Source organism: Parambassis ranga, chromosome 2, assembly GCF_900634625.1.
Source record: "Parambassis ranga chromosome 2, fParRan2.1, whole genome shotgun sequence".
NCBI lineage: Eukaryota > Metazoa > Chordata > Actinopteri > Ambassidae > Parambassis > Parambassis ranga.
The window spans coordinates 30,137,770-30,158,284 of NC_041023.1; the positions used below are offsets into that span (position 1 = coordinate 30,137,770).

A 20,515-nucleotide genomic window follows, 5' to 3' on the forward strand; every position below is an offset into this window, starting at 1 on the left:
AAGCCTTATCACAGAACTGTTTCTTTTGCACTTAATGACTTTAAAAGCAAGTCTTAGACAGATAAGCACAGACGAACAGGAGTGCGCTGTGATTGCTGCGGGGTGATAAACACAAGCGGATTACCATATCGTCTCAGGCTTGCTTCCAAACAATTTACAAGATCATAACAGCATCCGGACTGTGAACATACCCTTGCTGAATCCTGACGAGGCTACAGGTAGCGCCCTTAAACGTGTGCACATTGCAATGAATAAAACATTGTGCAATTTACATGATATATAACTTAAAAATCTGCCTGCGTCTGACTTTTAGATCAAATTCTTATACCTACGAGTGCGAGAGAGAGACACAAAACTCAGTTTCCCTCCATTTCTGGGAAAACAATGCAATTGTAAAAAAAATCTAATAGAAAAGCTCTATGAATGCAAATATAGTCTTGGCAATGGATGTTACATATTGCAACATGGGAGAGGGGGAAATATCAAGTTAATATCAACCTAAGTGACATTACCATTACCATACAGTGTTTGACTGTAGGAGACAGAGCACAAAAAACATTTGCACTCAGCAATGAAAGGACAGAGCATGGAGAGGACAGCGGTATCCAACTATTAGCTGCTCCCTTTCTGGGTTTTATTGCATTAAAACACACACAGAGACATGGTCAGGGGAACGCAGGTGTCAGCAGGTATTATGGAAATAGACTGTAAGGTTTAAACTGGCTATTCAGAGTGAGCTTTACTCAGGCGCCAGCAGCCCAATGGAAATTATATTCTCCAGTCTAAAAGCAAGGAGCATGTAAATGGATGCCAGTGTGTATGTGTCCTATATTAATTCATTTAGACACTTAAAAAGGAATGCCTGCTCTAGCCTAGCTATCAATGACGTATCCTGTAGCTACACATGGGGCTACTTTATAACACACACAGACACTGATTCCACTAAAATCTACACAACCAGATTAGAACGTGCCACAACTTACATATTGTCTGTCCATAGGGGTGCATGCACAGACTTGTCAGTCTTTATAAAGAGGATAAAAACTGTTATTTTAATGGTTTTCACTCACATCCTCATTTAAAAACAGCTCAGCTTATAACACACATCCAGTTAGCATCATTTTTTTATCCTGCTGTGTATAAAGGTTCATACATTTACATATAAATGAACATCTGTTACATTATTTAGGTAAATGTAACAGCTACAATAGCGTTCTGAATATTTTACAAAGCTATCATAAAATAACTTTGATTGCATCATGTATATTGTTATTATTAGCAATAAAAAATCAGTTGCTTCCTTATAATACTATATACCTTATAATAAATACTTACCTGTTTAGCATTGTTAACACACTGAAGGTAGAGAGCTGCTATGTTGGAGCAGTTGAGGGTTTTTCCTACGTTATCCTTGTAGCAGGCAAGGATCTGGCCCTGCAGATCTGCACACACAGGATACATCTCATACCTCCTGCAGGGGGTGAGAGGGAGAACATATATGTGTGAAAATTGGGAAAAATATGGCGTTAAAGGGGAGGGGAGGAAAAGTGTGAGGGATGTTAAAGGTAAGGGGATAGATATAAAACTGATATATGAATGTGAGCTATAAAAACTAAGAACAATAGAAACTGTTAGATATTGTTAGTTTGGAAAATGATCCTGCTGATGGTCCTTTTTTTCCAGCAACAGAGCCTATGCTGGTGTCAGAGTGCACTTCAGTCTATTGTGAGTGTGTGTGTGTGCCCCCCGGCGTTTTCTATTATTACTGTCCTTCCAGTTCAAACCACCTGAAGCAAGAATCAGTACTACTGTATCTGCTGGGAGGAGGGTCAGAGGTCAGTCTTGCCTCCACTGCCTGCTGTGATGACCAAGCCAATGTGTGCACTCCAACATATCAACAGGGAGGGTAGGGGTTTTTGTAGAAACACACAATCCAACAATGGCTTCTTGCCCTGAAATGAGGGATCCTTCAGTGCCTTTGGACTGCACAAAGGAAGGAGCCAAGTCTACAAAGTAGATGCTAATGCAGTGTGAATGAAGAAAAGATCATCAGTTTACAATGGGATGATGATAATGATGATGAGATTGAAATTACCTGTGAGCTAAGTATACCCTCCTGGTGAATTAGTCTCTACTCTTTATGTCTTACCACTAAAAAATCTCTTACAGAAGGGAGTATTGATCACTCTACTGTGAGAGTATCTATCTATTGATTCAGAATAGCTCCCTGAAAGTGTCAACCATTTACAGGATGTTGTTGTTACAGTGTGAATGCTAATTCCTCTGCTATATGTGACCAGTTTAGCATACAGGGTCCGTCCTTGAGGTCTGCTGCTTTAGTGCGGCTATCGTAGCTGGTATAAACCAGATAATGGGACTTCTAATGACAGATGCTACGCTAAACTTCAGTGCATTTACCATAAATGGGACTGTTCTTGCTTGATGTATGCATGGCTTAGATCCTTTAAGCCAATCTAAGCAGTGTGTCGTCCTACCAGTGCTGGTGCCTTTGGCCCGGGTGTTAACTGCTTTTGTCTGTCTCTTCTCACACCCCATAAAAATCTATAATGACGACTCATGCACATGCTTGGGCTATTATGCTAATGGTGGTGTCATCGTTTTGCTCACACCAGTGCTCAGGACACTCCATCTGCCTCAGTAAACGTGCCTTGCGTGGGTGTGAAAGACAAAGAGAATTTGCTTGTCAGCAACTCTGGAGATCTCAAAGGAATATTTGGGGGGGGGGGGGGCTGAGCCCCCGTAGTCAGAATCAGATGTTTGATTTGCCCCCCGGAGAGAGATATTACCCTCCTGCTGGATGCAAAGCAGGGGATTGGTCGCATGGGTCATTACCCAGGGTGCAATGCAGCAGGAAGCTGCTGCAGAGGAGATGTGTACATATGTGCGTATGGACATATTTGTTAGGGAGTGGTACAAAAAATCTATAGTCCTTGTCGGTGCAGGTCAGTGACAATTTGTGACAATATGAGAGGTGCTCTCCACTTATTCGGCTACTTTAACAGGAGCGGGAACAATCAATACACAATATTCACTATGCAGTAATGTGCTCAGCGGCTACGTAAAACAATCCTTAAAGAAGTTATGTCTATTAGTGAGTTGAAGTGAAGTACATGCTTGTATCTACACCACGTGTCCTGGAAAGACAAATGTACAAGGGGAATTGGAACAAGAGTAAGGTGGACTCGAGGTGCACCTAAAAGTAGTATAAGAACAACTACGGGGTCTGCAAGGAGACATAATGCCTGCATGACAGGCAGTAAGGGGCCATGCTGTGAAAGAAGAATCGGCAAGCACAGAACAATTCCCAATCTGGCAGAAACCGCATGCTCACAATGGCTCTCTATCCGGCACTGCCATGGATATGTCTGAATGAAGAGATTTAACAGGTTGATGAAACCTGCAACACTAAATATCCCTGTAAGAAGCTTCAGCATGTTTCCTCAAAAGTGAGACTATTTTTTCAAAAGTTGGATAATTCCACTGCAGCTTCTCCACCAGAATAATACCTGACATTTACTGCTTTCAGTGCCGACTGAAACATTATAGTGTTAGGTGAAGAGAAGGTTTTGCATTTGTGGATCCATCAGGGGGAAATTCAGTCATTTGCTAGGAGGCATGACAAGGCCATTGCTCTGCGTCAGGGTATTGAACGATGACAGCAGTGCTAGCAGAAATCACTGCCATCCTATTCCTATGGATCTTGGCGCTCATTTATTACACCGCCTATGGGCATCTACAGGGACGGTGGGAGCCACATACACCCACTAATTACTTTCTTAAGCGTTGGCTTTAATGCCAGGTGCATCCTGCTGATACAAACCACAGTGTTTATCACCAGTAATGGCCTCTGAGAGAAAGAGAGAGGGAGGGAGAGAGAGAGCGAGGACGATAGAAGAAGGGAGGGTGGATGGAAGTGAGGACTATTCCTTGGTGAGGAACTAAACAGTGGTACTTTTATTTTTGCTTGCTCTCTGGTTCTCTCTGAGGGGAAGGAGCTGAGACAGTGTTTGAGTTAATCATAGAGACAATAACACTGTCACACACACTCCACAGCAGCACGCAGCATCCTCTATCATCTATCATTAAGATTAACATTAAGTTCCTGCTGCCAACCACACAGAGGCCATAAGGAGTGACTACAACCTTCCCTTCCTCCTCTTCAGTTTTACATAAATGATCTCATGTCATTTACTAAGGTGTGACTGCTGCAAAGAGGCACGCTGGTGCAAGAAAAACCAACATGCTCTAACCGTAATTTACCTTTCATGTACTATGAAACGCAGCAAATAATATAAAACGACATACAAATGACATGAGGATGAAACAGTTTGGCTCTTTTTATCGTTATTATAGAATTACATTCATCATCCTGTTCTCATGTAACCTGAGTAAGGATTTCATAAACAAATTTCCAAAGCGAAACCTCTTTATAGTTGTGACAAAAGTCATTTTTCATCCCTGGTTTTACTCACACTGTGGCAAATTGCTAAGTCTGTGGCCTACGTAAGAAGATGGGTTGTTCAGCTAATTTTAAACTCAAAGTTCTGTCTGAGAAAATCCACAATATCAGCCTTCCTGCCATCATCTGCCACCTTGGTTTCGGGGGATTATCATTCAGGGTGGTACACGAGGTCGAGCTGGCAACATCACTGGATGTGATCCTTCTAACAGCATAGTGAAGAAATGGGCCCCTGAACTCAAACTTGGCAAAGAGAGCCAGGAAGATGACCCGTCATCCCAAGAAACGGCCAGCAACAAGAGCTCATGGGTGAAAAGTGATTTTCCCTTTTCAGACTTTAATATTAATGATATTTAGAGGCTAGAAGAGTGCTACATCAATTATGGTTTTACCTATTCGCAAGTTCAAATGTTATTTATTAATCTTGTCACCTCAATTTCTCCTTGTCACAGTGCCTGCTGCACTTTACCCCTGAATCCATCACAACACAGTCACTCTGCAGTTGTCAATCAAGCATCCACATTCAGATTAAAAAAACTGCAATGCTACAGCGCAATAAATGTCTCTACATACAAATCAAAAAATTATTCAACAGATTATAGAACCAGTCAGTGCCAATAAATGTCCCACATACACCCACTGCCTCCCCCTTCCCCTGTTCCAGCATCTTTCATTTCTTTCTCCTTGATTCCCTCCCTCCACCCCTGAGCTTCATGGGATATTTAATAAAACTGCATGTGGTAGGAGACACTGAAACAAATAGAGACATCGGGTCAGATATAGTTGGTTATTATTTTATTATTTGCACTCTCTCTCTCTCTGTGTGTGTGTGTGTGCACTGCACCCGCTGCACCCCCAGAGACAGTAAATCTAAACAGTCATATAGAGGTCTCGACTCGTGCCATCAGTAGCAGTAAAGGTCTTTATAACAACTCCTCACCCAGCCCAACCTCCTACATAAAAACACACACACACAAAGTCCCTATAGCCTTGATCCACCGATAGAGACAAGAATGAAAGGGAGGAGAGATATCTACATTACAGTTTCTCAGCTGTGTGTCATAAATCACAATAAGAAGAGAAAAGGTGAAAGAGAAAGTAAATAAAGGGCAGTGGACAGCCACAGTGGGGGATGTTTTGCTTAGAAAAGATGCTATATAAAGAGGAAGTTATTAGCTGAGGTATGTTTGTTAGACATTGTACAGAAGAAGCAGAGAAAATGTTCTCTCTCGCATTGTAAAATGTTTACTTAAGGAGGGAACAAAAATGAGGCAAGAACTGAAACTGTCTCACTCAGCGTGTAATAAAGTAAAACAGATCTCTCTCGCTGTTCGTCTCCTTCCTCAAGGTGTCCCTCTATCACATAACACAGTCCCCTTCTTTCAAGTCTCCTGCTGCACAAGTCAGCACATTTTCCATGAAGGGGACATATTCCGATGGGTTTATGGCTACGGCTATATTCCTCAAAGAACATATTGACTGGAGGCTGGAGGACGCATTAAGATCGATGTCTGGATTTTCATACAATATGCATGTGTTAAGCCAATAGACCAGTACCAGGAACAGTATCAGTCCATTTTTCAAACCTACACATATTGGCCATGACTACCATCTGTTGAAGCATCGCAGAGCTATGCGGCAAAATGACATTCATAGATCTCTGTTACTGATGCGCCATGCTTCAACAGCTGAACAAAGTGTGAGACACATGTGCGAACAGGTACGTTCATCTGTCATAATTTAGGACACTTCCAAACAAAGATGAGGAAAAGCACACAGGGATATGCAGGGGTGAAGGGGACGCTGTCCACTCTAATAGTGGATTACATTAACCTGTCCGCTTGCAAAAGGGAGTGCTGATTGGATGAAATGACTGCAGAGGAGTGTTGTAAAAGTTTTCCTTCAATAGCAAAAAGAGCACTTCTTCCTCCAACACACTAAATGAGAGTCCTTATGGAAAAAGTCTTCCCATTCAGCAGCCATCTTAGTAACACCACCCCAGGCAGTATTTCAGGTTAACAAGACCAGGTCACTATCTAAATGAACAGGAAGGGAGCTGTAACTGCAATTTAAATGGTCAGTGGGATATTAAAATCTCATATATGAGAACATGTTTGATGACTTTGCTCAAACAGGTTTTAAAAAGCCTTTTCTCCGCTCAGGTTATAACACTAAATCAGTGACACAGTGCCATGAACGTTACAGATGTCATTAGTTGAAACATTTTTTTTTTTAATCAGAGCTAGTGTATTTATTTCCGTGAACTACTCCTGTCTTGGACAGTATCCACCACAAACATGTCTGTCGCCTCAGCAAGTTTCAGCTTAGGCTCCATATTAAACCAAAACAGTGTCAAAATAAAGACAAATAACTGCCTCTTTCTCTTACATGTTCTGCCATATTTTCACTAATAAAGGGCGTCAAATGGTCACAAAATTAGAACATGTGATCTATACAAACACAAGCCAAATTTTCTGTTTTAATATGACTTGTTGTAATGATATAATTTGTTTATGTTTAAAAAGAGTTTGACCAGGAACAGGAAGAAGCCATTTTACACTCTAATGTGCAGCCAGGTTACAGATGTTGTCAAAAAAACACAATAATTCAGCTCTAACCCAAGAGAAACACATGCTGTAGCTCCATCGACAGTATGGATTACTCTCGTCTGCCAACAGATTGAGTTCCCAATCGCCACGTTGTCTATTTATCATCATTTGGGTCCGCTCAGGGGTTAATAGGGTTAAGGGTTGGGTGCTGGTTCCCCCCTAAAAAGCCCTTATGTTCTCTCTAGTTAAGGCAGGCGTCAGTAATAAGGGGAGTAAATAAATACAAATGATCCAGTTAAGGAGAAAAATGACACACATTTCGCTCACGCTGCTTTTTAAAAGCAGACCTGAGTGACCCCCTGCAGTGAAATCCATCAGCATGGATAAGAGATTGAATGAGAGAGAGAAACAGAGCGAGAGAGAAAGGGAGACAGAGAGAGGGAGAGAAAGATTCAAGAAAAGCAGGAAGGATAAAAGACTGCCAAAGTAAGGGAGGGGTGAGGCAAAAGCAGACAATAACGAAGAAGGAGTGAGTGAAGGAGATTTAAATTAAGACAGAAAACACAGTTCCTGTATTGAGAGAGCATTGTGGGAGACAAAGACGGATGAGTGAGTGAGAGGAATAGAAGACGTGTGTGACTTCTTTGACCCTTTGATACACACTTACGTGGACATTAGAAGAGAGAAAACAATGTTTATAATAAATGCTGTCTATATTGGTCAGAGACTCCTTGGTGTAAACGAGCAGTATTTACATCCAGCGCCATAGTGCCATCCAGCGCCACATCACTTTTTCCCCTCATTCGTGTCACTATGTTGTATACAAAATAATAAATAAATCAGAAAGGCAATAAAAGTTATGAGTAAGCTTCTCAACCATTTCCATTACAGCAAAGTCACTAAATAAGCCACTAAAAAAAGTGTGTATGCGCATTGTGTCCATGTGTGCGCCCACACAGGTTCTTTGAATTGTGTGTGCTTTTTACAGCCAGCAAGGCGAAGCTCTTAAGGCCCAAAGAAAAGCTTTTAAAGCAGTTATTGACTTCTGTCTCCTCGGCTGACCACCATCTTGTCCCTTCGCCCCTGAGTTGCCTAGCTACAAAATTGTGGTTCACCCTCACCTGACAGAGGGGTCAGATATGTTGCTCAGGCTGTCCTTACCTTCACAGTCTGCTAAATTATTTCCTGTCATTTTTAGTAATTAAATGTTGTGCTTGGCACAATTAAACATGAATAAATCATTACTTCATTAATTTCGAGACACCAATGCTATTCCCTTAAACAAGCAGGAGAGCTGCCAAGAAAATGGAAAGCCTCTACCTGCCTCTGCACCTTATTTACATTTTGCAGCAGACGGTCGGATTTTAGAGGAAACCTGCTGGATTTTCTACGGTGCGTGTTTATCCTCTTCAGTGAGATGAACCAAAGGCACAGCGCAATAGTCCTGCAATGCTGTTCTACTGGATTGGATTGCATTAGGTTGCGTGAAGCTTCCCTTTTTTTGTGTAAAATTTAGGAAATGTAGCGTGAGGCTTTGAGTTTTAGTACAAAAGTACAACTTGTCAGCATATAATGACAACGGTGGATAGTGGGCTTTGCTTTTTCCATCATAATATAAAGAGGAAAACACAATGTCAGGTGTGGTCTCTTGACCGTGACAGTACAGCACCTCCACTGTTGTGAGGAAAAACAATGAGCCATTTGCATTCAACAAGTTTGGCTCCACTCTTCCTTATTCCACCTGTGTGTGTGAGTTTGTGTGTGTGGAGAGACGAAGCCAGGACTGTGGCTGCTGTTATTGTCAACTGGATTAAATTAAAAAAAGATTTATTCAAAAGAGCTAAAAAAATAAACAACTGAAAAAGGAGTGAGTGTGTAGCCTCGGGGAGGAAAGCAGTGACAGAATAAAATGAGATTTTATTCTCTACAGCGGACTGTACAGGGGGATGTATTAAAAAAACAACACTCACATATTCACATACACAGTCATGAACAGCGAAGTATAAAAATGTGTTTTCTTTTATGATCTTTGACAAATGTCACAATCAAGGCAGAAAACTATGCCAGCCTAACCAGAAAACATTAATAGTGGTTGACCATTTAAGGTAATTATGCATATTTTTTTCTGATAATTCCTAGAATTAAAAGTCTGTATAGTTGTCACATAAAGAAAACTCGCTAGAGATCAAAACTGTTTTCTGTATGAGGCTGTAACCATGTGTTTCTGCTGTAAAGTTGGACATTTAAACATGGGAGTCAATGGACTCACTTTTGGAGCCTCCCCAGAGGATGCTGGGTGAACTGCAATTTTTTAATACTTCCACATGGGCTTCAAGCCCCAAAAGTTAGTGTTTAATCTTTAGGAGGCCTTCCATAAATGCACAATAGATTCTCTTCTATGAAATGTATATATTACACACAGTATTTCATCCTCCTTTAATGAACTCTGGTGGCTCTTAGGGCGGTCAGCAGCAATCAATGTATCCTGTTATTCACATATGTTGAGTGGAACAGGACATAGGACATTACAACTGCTGGTCTCAAGGCTGGTCTTCTTATAAAACAGCAATGTCACACCAGCCAATTCACCAATACGCGCTGTCACTACCTCATCTCAATTCTGCAGGGACTCTTGACACAGAATGCCCCTATCTCAACAAAGAAGTTCAAAGCTTTGCCAAAGGTTAGCACTGACAGGAGGGATCAGGTCTATGCCGCTGTTCTTTTATTACCGTCTTTCCCTGTAATCACACATCTATCATTTTCTTCTGTGCCTGTCATCTTACATTTCAGACTAAAGCCCCATAGGGTCACTTCAGCCATTTATTCACAGACCTTAATGCAGATATCCACATGAAATGCACACACACCCACATCATGCTCTTACATACATGCAGCACAGTAAAGGTCACACATTTAAGCTGGACAGCGTGATAATGCGTCAGCCTTGGATAAACAGCTAGTGGTGAATGTGGTAGCGTATAAATCAAGAGGCGGAGGGAGATAGTCTTCGTACAGGCAACTGGGAAATCTTATCTACAGCCAGTGTCATGGGGAAAGTGAATAAAAGCTTTGATACTATGTGCTTGTGCGTGTCTAAAATACTAGGTCACAACATTATCTACTACGTGTTGTATATATGTAGGTGGAATGTAAACCTAATGTCTTATGTCTAGGTGTTTGAGAGCATGTTGACATCCGGCAGTTTATGATTCATATATTATTCAGGGGCTAGAGGGGCATGTTTACAGTTGTATCAGCATTCATACTCACTTCAGAGATCATGTTAGGGAACATTCTTGCATCTGCACTTGTTTTCCAAAATTCATTAGTGTGCAGATCTGCACATATTTTTCAGTGCTGTATATAGTTGCACATGTATATTTTTTTAGAGTGTGATTGTATGAGGATGTAATGAGGTCACAGTGATGCAGTGGCGTTCCGGTTGGGAGAGCTCCATCATTCTCTAAAAACTCTGGTGGGAATTTTGCAGGAGAACGGCAGGGAACAGCTGTACCGCACACAAACATCTAGACATTCACACAACCTTGTACAGCACACACACCCTCCCCTTCTCCGAGTGCCTACCTCTCACAAATTAATTTATTTCTTTCACATCGCCAAGGAAAAATGACCCCACTGCAATGAATGGAACATATGTTGGCCTGATACCTGTCAAAGTCAGTGTATAACATCTATGCAGAATATCAGGTTAACTTGTGTGCCTCACTTTTCATTATGAAACTGGCTTGCAAAAAGGCAAGTCTGTTGTCAGTAGAAACAAATTTAAAAATAAATCGAGTTTCTTGCTGCACTGTAATTCAAAAGGGATCATTTTTTGCTACCATCACTTGTATTTTCAAATACAAGTGATGAGAGATTCTCATCTGTGACAGGACCGTTCCTCCCAAATCCCACTTTAAAACCTGATACTTTCTGTTTGGTTCCAACCCACGAACTGACCTTATTATCTTAAAGCATTTATTCAGATGCTACAACTCTTGACAGACATCCACATCTGGTCCAACACATCCTCTTCTATTATAATAAACTGCTGCCTAACATCAGCCCTCTTTCACCATTGACATGAGCTAAAGTGGGGATATGAAGACATCCTAGAAAAGATGTCATCTCCCACACTTACACATTAACATATCAAATGTTAATTCAATCAAGTGTGGATAAAGTGCCAGCTCCTTTTCCCCTCCTCAAGGGGACATTTTCAGCTCTAAGGAAATCAAAAGCCTCTATGAGACAAAAAGAATCCCTCTTGTAACTCAACAGAGGCTATAGATAGCATCTTATCTCTGTGGGGTCTCTGTCATATGAGGGCCAGCTCTGAGGAAAGACGCACACAAAAGCTGTTCAACATATTAGAGCATACAAACATACACCATCATGCATGAACTCGCACACATAAACAAGGAAAGGGCCAAACACTCCCTGTTAAATCCAATTAACCCTCAGCTCTGATCCCCTCACTGCATCCCTGTTCCTGTCTTGTAACACCAGACCTTCCCGCCATTTCATTAGCACACACACACTCTTCTGCCTTTCCACTATTGTAATCCAGTCCAAACCCTGCTAATGCACCTCCTATAATCAAATCCACCAATCACTGCATTCTGTGCGTAGACCTTGGTGTCACATGACTACACGTACATTACCCCAATGTTCACTCGCAGTTAGCGCTGTCATTTTCCACTAATGTTATTCCAGTGTTTTTTTTTCCTTTAATGCGATTTGGGAAGTCTCAGCTCTGGACTCCACCAGTCTAGCGCTAAAACCCTGGTGGGCTAGGCTAATCAGTTTCCAGCATTTCTGAGGGAGACAATGATCCCAGTGTTAGCGCTGGCTAATGACAAGCTAACACAATCATCCTAGTCTCCCCAGAGGTGAACTCAGAGCCTTTCCCCACCTCCTTCAGGATCCTCATCCACTTTCCCTACATTACTATGGAGCCTAATGGCCTCTTATTAAGAAGACAGATGGAACATGGATGGGAAGGGGTTCTGCATCTTCAAGTTACATGTATGTGTTGGATATATAAACATCCATGACACCATGGATGTTTACGTATATATCCTCCACAATCCCATTTTTGAGAATAAAGAACACAAGGGCGAAAATACACAACTGTAATGTACACTAAATAAATCCTAATATGAATTTGAGTAGAAGTATAAGCTAATACAATTACTTTATTCTTGCAGCAAAAAAGACTACTGTCTACTATTAAAGGCATGCTATTAGGCTTATCAGTGAACTGCATCATCAACATCAGCTAATTGGCTGATTGCCTGAGCTAATGTGGTTGTGATTGAAAGAGGCAGGTTAAGAGTGTGGCTAGCATAATTCAATATTCAGTGGTCCATATGGACTTCTGATCTCACTAAATTCATCATTTTTAGATAATAGTATGCCAAGATCAGAAAATAAATACTTTCACATAATAGAAAATGTGTGCGTCAATTACACATTGTTTTTTCCTTCATTTTTCTTTTAAAGTCATGTTTTAGTCAAACACTGCTCCATGTTCCTTTTTGTACGCAAATAAATAGGGCAATATGAACTTCACTTGTCCATGCTTTTTTTAAACGTATCTGGTCTTTCCAGGGGTTGTTTTTCCACACAAACATTAACATGAACTGAGAATGTTTTCCTGGAAAGTGTTCTGATATCTTTTTATAGTCCCCCTTGTTTTGCAGGAATCAGTTAGCTTCATTTTAAACCACTCGGTCAGAGGTTGAGTTTTACCACACAAAATGTGTTGGCAGAAAGGAATCACGAGACCTTCCTTTCCATTTGTGGTTGCCTCAGACTTGGGATGGACTCCTCATGAAAAATCAAGAGCTTCAGTGTGGAACTCTAGCTAACATGCTACATAATTTAGCTACATTTGTGGGGCTAACACAGCATTTAATTCAACCAAACTTCTGGGGGGTGAAATCAAAAGAGGTTTCATGCAATGATCTACTTTGGACTGACTGTGTGCAAACTTACTTGAATTTGGCATTCACTTGGTCTGCAGATTTATGGTAGTTCTCAGTGGTCACCTTGTAGAACTGAGCACTCTGCAAAGAAACATGAAGGAAAACAGAGAGCAATACATTAAAATATGATTGCAACACTAAAGTTGGAGCTATTTAGTTAAAAGTAAACATTGTTCAGATCTATAACATTTAGTGCAGCCACAACTACACAGCGCTGCACTCTCAAACTTCATTAAAATCTAATGGAGGTAGTTATTAAGAGCACAGGTCACAGATTATAGTTTTACTGCCCACAACACAGATCTTTGCAAACTGTAATATAAATAATATATAGGCTGTAAGTGGAGAATATGTCTGCAGGTATGAAGGAGGATAAAGATATTTTTTTTCTACTGTGGTTGTGCAGTCGATGCCTTTATGGGTGTGTGTGTGTGTGTGTGTTCGTGCTTATATTCTCACTGCTGCAATAACAGACAGCAATCTTGTAAGGCCACGGGGTCGCTAGTCAACAATGTACAGACCAGCGGTCATAATCCCTCGGTGACCCATAGCAAATGAACCCATAGCAGGACCACTCAACCTAAATTACCTCCTCAAACACAGCCATATAACCTGGCCTCTAGTCCATTTATACAACCCCAGCAATATCTGTCTTGTCAGCCCCCCTTATGCACATTTATAATCAAATGGTGAGAGGTTGTAAAGTGTGACAGATAGCTTGATTGAGAGCTGCATGAGGTTTGATTGAGGGTAATTCCGACCAACACAAATGCCTTTCTGGAGGACTGCTAAAAATGGTGACACTTGCACTAATATTTTCAGAATAAGAGCGCAATTGACAGAAGTATTTATTCAAAATCAAACAGATTTGAGTGCATGTACCATCACCTGTTGGGAGTCTGAACAACAGGTCCATCTCATCATCAGATTTTACCGGGTATGCAAAATTACAATTCAGTCAGAACAAGAGCATATTTCTATCTTACTCATGATACTAATATGTTATTTAATCACATTCTCTGGATACCACACGCCTACATCATCTTGCATAAATCATACACATGGTATCATCGTAAAAATGGCGAGACTCGCTCCAACTTAACCGCTAAGCATGGAAGACATTCCTCATAGTTCAGAAAAGATCAATAGAAATGAACTGTGCTGCTGAAAAGATCAATAGCCGTGTGTTGTAGAGCTGAAAGAGGATGGGACATGACAACACTGACAAAAGGTCTGATACCAGCTCAAGTCCTCTTCATTTGGATGGACACTTAAACAGATGAATTGAAATGGATTCAGAGTACTTCACTGTGTTTTTTTTACACTTTGTACAGTTACAGAGAATTTAAAATAGATTACAGTGGGATTTTTGATATCAATATGCATCACTATTTTCATTTGCAAGGATTTAAATACCACTCTATATGTCATTCAGGCAAACATTAGGTTGATGTGTACGTAAAACACAAAAAAAGTCCAAATTTCTAGGAGTTAACTTGTAAGCTCTTGCTGTATTGTTGCCCTTTTGGCCCTAAATCAAGTGCCTTTCAGTTTAGACAAAGAAACTGTCGAGAGCTGTGGAAAAGGATTTAAACCAGAAGCTTATTCACAGATAAAAAGACTAAAAAGAGATTTTTGCAGCTGCTAAAGAGGCAAGAATAAGACTTCTCCTGGGTGCTGAGATTGAGCCGCTGGAAGAGAACGAGAAACAGAATAGGCTAGATTTGGGTCTCTGTCTAGAATACTAAGTATAAGGTAATAATACATGCCTAAATGGCAAAGCTGGCACTAATCAGCACACTAATCTACCTGGGAGGACAAAAGGCCATATGTGACAATGATTGCAGAAGCACTTACACTATACACACGAACAATGAACACACAAGGTATTAAACACACACAGCATGGGTTTATGTATGGACACACTGCCTAAAGTGTCTACATGCACCCTGGTGGCCAGATATAAACAGTGACTGTTTTTTCCCTTCACCACCAGGTAGAGAGGAGTGTAATTTGTGTGATTACTGAGTGGTCTCAAATTGTGATGTCCTGCTGTTGTCCCAACTGCTTTAGTGAGCAGCCCTGACCTTTTATTAGCTTTGCAAAGAGGGACCTTGCTTTGTTTGGTTGAAAACATTCCTCCCTTGATCAAATTTTCAGCAGCTGCCAAACACAACCTTGATATGTTCTTTCAGAAAGGAGTTTATTTAATCGCTGTCTGCTTTTCAGCAATGCTTTGTCACTGGATGAACAACACTGTGAAGGTAAAAAATAAAAACAGGCAGCCTCCCTGCGTGCAGTATACCAGCTCTTTAATAAAACAGTGTTTCTGTTTACTTTCTTCCCATTTACTCTATTTGCTTTCCACTAGCTCATCTGGAGCAAAACAAAATGCTGGTGGGGGGGATGTCCAAGACAAATTAAGTCATTACTGCTAATGCGCTGCAGCGATATGGAGAAGATAGACGCAGCACCCCAACCCAGGCTCCGGCTCAATTTAGAGGAAAAACCTTCCAATTTTTAATGAATAAAACAAATAACTCCCTGTACTGATGGCTCCTTTCTCTTATCTGCTGCTGAGCAGGAGGGCCAACATGGGGAGAGGCCCCACCATGGCCAACATTACAGTTCTGCAGAGCTAGAGCAAATGAGACTTCCTCTGCGTGATTCAGTGCAGCTCGCTCATAAAGTGAGCAATGAAGATGGTAAACTGTTCTTTTAAAGTTATTCTTCATATACAGGAAACGACTAAGCATCAAAGTTTTGCCTTAAGGGACTTTAGACAACATTCTAGTATGCTGATAAAGAGCAAGGAGAGTCGGACATGTTGCCATGGGAGAACTCCTCAGACACATTTTGGGTGTTATATCTTTGCACTTTACTCCTTTTTGTGTCAACTTGTATAGTTAGGGCTGATATGACTAGATGTGCTACTCATGCTTATCTAGGTTATTTCAGACATGTTAAATGCTTGAAAAATCTACCTCACATTTCCTCTATGTACAGAGATAAGCTGACGTTAATTGATTACAATACATACAAACTAAATAGAAAGACATAATTAGACTGGGCAGTGAGGGACTGAAACAGTAAATACAGCCATGGCAACCCCGTCTGGAGAAAGTTATGACTGCACAAATTGTACCTTTTGATCACCCCCTTGGTGCAAAGCTACAGCTGTAGTTTGTTTTTTTATTTTTGCCAAACATAAATGAATGTGCCAACCTGTTGCTGTGAAATCACCATTCCTTGAAAAGACTTCCCGGTAAATCCCTATGAATCCCTTCATGCAGCTAAAACAGCAAACAGTGTCAGACACAATAATTTAACACTGCGGCACACTGTCATGTCCTCACATGACAGATGATTATTCTGTCTGTTACAATGGAGTAACAATGATGGCTTCATAGTGAGGGAAAGGACGATCTCACCCCCCAAAATTCCTAACATTTTTACTGCTGCAGTACAAGAAACTGCAGTTTTTCTTTTTTGCAAAAAGACTGTGTGGTTGTAGACTTCAAAGAGACACCATGTGCAGAAGATTGAGGAAGAGAGGGTTAAAGAAATGACAGGAAGAGGGAGAGATGAAGCTAGCAAGTCAGAGGCACAGACAGAGATAGAGAGATAGAGGCTATTACTGTTTTTTAATGCTCTTCCTCCTGTATTTCTTCCTTTCACAGCGCTTTGGAACTTTGCTATGAGATGGCAATTGCTGCTGTGATTGTCCTCCATGGGAGAGCAGAAAAATCCAATTTCATCGATATACAAGCCGAAAAGAAAGATAGAAAAAAAGGAGAGAAGAAAAATCCCTTTTGAAGAGAAAAAAAATGCAATTGAGGCACAGAAGAAGAAAAGAAACACTCAAAAAAAAGCTGAAAATGGAGAGATACAGAGAGAGGTGAGGTGGGGAGGGGGGCTCCGACAAGACAAGGTAGGAAGGGGGTTTAAAAAAAAAACATTGGCAAGTTGATTGTTAAATATGAGATTGTTTTACAGTGAGGCAGGTATTGAGTGAAAATGTAATAAATATATAGATATTGTTTTCAGGGGCTATTTGGTAGCTGTGGCCCCAACGAGCGGCAGCAGCGGAGGCAGCAGCCTGAGCTGTCTGGGAGCCTGGTGATGGCCTGTCACTAGAAGCCCCTCTGATGAATGGCCATGTTGGATTGGAACAGACGTGTAATATATATCAGACTTATATTCTCCCTCTCTCTCTCTCTCTCTCTCTCTTTTGGTTCCTCTGCATTTTTTTGCTGGTGTGCAGGATGCTGAGTGAATCCTGAGGTAAAGGGAGAGCAGATGGAGGCAGGGGGGGTCAAAAAATGTGATGGAAGATAATATTTAGCTAGCGCCATGAGAAATCCAATTTTGTGCATAAAAAATGTTAACCAAAAGCGCTAAGCTTGGAGCTTCTAAGTATGTCTGCAGATTGGTTAAGAACTAGAGCTGTGTTCAATGCACACTGCCATCTAAGATACGTGCTTGATTCTGGGCCACAGTCCTTGAGGTTAAACAACTTTATGTAACTGTACAGACATCTCCAACTCCTACATTTTTGGCAAAGTAGATTGTATGCAGGCTGACTGCAGCCTCCAGATCACAAGGACTAAATGAGGTTCTGTGCAAAAGTCTCTTTTGTTTTTAACTCATATACATAAGCCAACTGTGCCAGAAAACCCTTTGATTTTATTTCTAGTTCACAAGAGCAGAACACAGAGACCTCAATCTACCAATATCCTCCAAGCAGACTGGCTGATGTCTGTCTCCCTTTATATTTGTTCTTTGTACTGTGCATACATATTGAGCTTCTTCATCTGGAGTGGATGCTATTAAGCAAGCAGGAATTACAGTGAGTACACAGGAAAAGAACACGCCAAAAGTGATTTTGGCTTATGCTGGGTGAAGAGCGTAGGGAGCGAAGAGAGAGGCTGGACTGAGTTGATGCCAAAATGGGGCACTGTGGCCAGAACATGAAACGCAGCCCAAACAAACTGCACCCCCTATGGAGTCCCAAGCCGCTCGACGCACACTAAGACAACATACGCTGATCTTGTTACATGCAGGAGCACAGCATCGCTCAGAATGTGCACATGGTTGCTACTTCTGTTATGTGTTTTTTTTCTCCATAGGCCATAAACTGTGATACAATTCTCGGGAAATTGAAATGATGGTGTGTCTGCGCCAGTCTTTCATTTCGAGATGATTTGGAAATTAATTTAACATTTAATTCCTGCCCATGAATCAATAAATGATTCAGTGTTGTTCATTTTTCAGATTCTTCCAGGACTCACATTGCCTGCCTCTCATACTTATTATTCACTCCTGTGTTGTGGTAGTCTTTCAACATTTTCTTTCCTCTCTCCCCCCTTATCATTTGGTGACATTTCTTCTTTTTTCCACTTTCCACTTTTTTGTAGTTTCATCGTTTTCTTGTTCTTATCCTCCATAACTCACAAATGTCACTTTATCAGAATCTCTTTAATTCTAACTTCCCTTGTTTTTCTGCCTTTGATTGTGTTGTATTTCAAGTGTGCCATCGTCTCAAGCTTCCGTACAGTATCTTTTTCCTCACTTTCCGTCCATCCCTCTCTGTCCTCTCTCTTTCCCTTTCAGTCTTCTGTTTCTCTCTGAGGTGTGAAGGTGATTTGTTGACACTTTGATCTAAGGAATATTGACCAGTGGCCAACATGACTGATGGATAGCCAGTGCCTTGAGTCGATAATGCCTGTGTTAGTTGGGACTCATCACTTCCACTGTCTTTCATTTGCTTCCCATATCATGAGATACAGTAGACCTACACTGTTCAATGACGAAAGTTAAAGCAGAAACTTGTCTGTGTGACTGCTTTTAGTTTTTTTTGTCTTATTACCAGATAAGCCATAGATTTATTACACATTCACTCATGTGTAAAAGAAACCTTTGTAACCCCTATTGACTGTATGTCCACAGTCAACCAAAGAAAGTCTTGGTTGACTGAAATTGTAGTTACTCTTAAACAAATCGTTTCATCAAGGAGGGATAAATCTGCATGTTATCTCTAGATTAACTAAAGTGTCACAAGAATCCAAGAAGTTTCATCTTTTCATTACTTTTTCATATCTTTTAACCAAGAAACACATTTGATCAATTACAATATAGACAGAATCGCTTTACATTTACAGTGCTTCTTATGAGAATAAGAATGTGAGTCTTACTTTCACAATATCTTTACACCAGCAGGAAATCACCTCACACTATAGAGGGCATTTGACTTTTTGCTCCCTCCAAAGGGGAGAAAACTCCTTCCCAGCACGACGGTGTCATTTTAAGCACATTAAATAGGGCATTATATCCTTCCTGAGATGTACTTATGATTTGAGAGCCACATGAAGGTGTTCTTTTTTAACACACTTTAACAGGGCATTTGACCCCGGACCCCTGCCTTGCAGGCATCTCTCACAGGGACCAGCATGAAGCTGCCATTTGATGTGTGGTAAGCATGGCGGCTGACCCTTGTCCCAATCAGTAGGACACTGGTTTGACAAGGAACATCAGGGTAGTGTCATTTTCAAGGACAGGAGGAGGACACATGCAGGAATAAGTGAGATTTAACCCTTTATCCTATAGGCAGAGAAATGAAGGATGAAAAAAAAAGGAGAGAGCAAAAAAAAGGCTTGAGACAATTATAGAAAGGCAGAGAACAAGAGAGAGCAAAGGACAGCATTACACACCACAGTGGAGAATGTGTGCAGAGTTTAAGTTGAAGGATGATAACAAAAACAGTGGGGCAATGGGATGAAAAGAAAGAAGAAATGTGACTGTTCCCAGTGGTAAACAAACCCACTGTGTATGATGGCTAAATTCTGTGCCTGCACATTCTTTGTGTGTGTACTGGTATGTGTGTCTCTGCAGATATCATCTCTTCATTTCTGCATCACTGGTAAGGGCTACTTTTGTGAGATGACTCGTACATCTATATTAACTGAAGTCTATTTTCCAGGTTTTTGCTTGTCTTGTGTTTCTTACCCTCTCTTCCAGCCGGGCAACCTGATCTCTGTAGAAAGCATCCTGCTTCTTTAGATCTGCTTCCCTGGCATCCAGCTGCTTGGCCTAAAAACACACAAACACACATGAACCACATGCAACAGACACACATACACACAGAGAGAGAGAGGAAAAACAACATTACTTATGTGCTCAGTGGAGCAGTGCCAATTTTAACAACATGAGTCCAATAAAACACAAATGCACAAAAGAATACAAACACATGACAGGGACACATAATGAGAAGTAAGATAAGTGTGCAAAATACACACAGACACATGACCTCTGTTTGTTGTTATATACACCCAAAGAGACCTTGTGTGTACTGTAAAAGCATGACAATTGTTTTCAAACTGTGTGAATCCAGGCCCCTTCATTTTTGGTCATAAATTTGTTTTCAAAGACAAAACAGCTTCTTTGCCATCAATCAACATTCAATACCTCATTAAAACAAACAGTTTGCTTTAATT

General features: G+C 40.9%; 1 protein-coding gene across 6 annotated transcripts in view; it reads right to left on the bottom strand.

Annotated features, from left to right (window-relative positions):
* Positions 1-20,515, bottom strand: part of chchd3a (coiled-coil-helix-coiled-coil-helix domain containing 3a) — a 55,098-nt gene that overhangs the window by 2,495 nt on the left and 32,088 nt on the right. For all 6 annotated transcript variants that reach the window (XM_028400203.1, XM_028400202.1, XM_028400201.1 and 3 more), the window contains 3 exons: positions 20,028-20,111; positions 13,033-13,103; positions 1,336-1,471 (listed from right to left, as the gene is read on the bottom strand). In XM_028400203.1, coding sequence (XP_028256004.1) covers positions 1,336-1,471; positions 13,033-13,103; positions 20,028-20,111 — 291 coding nt within the window. The remainder of the gene's footprint in view (positions 1-1,335; positions 1,472-13,032; positions 13,104-20,027; positions 20,112-20,515) is intronic.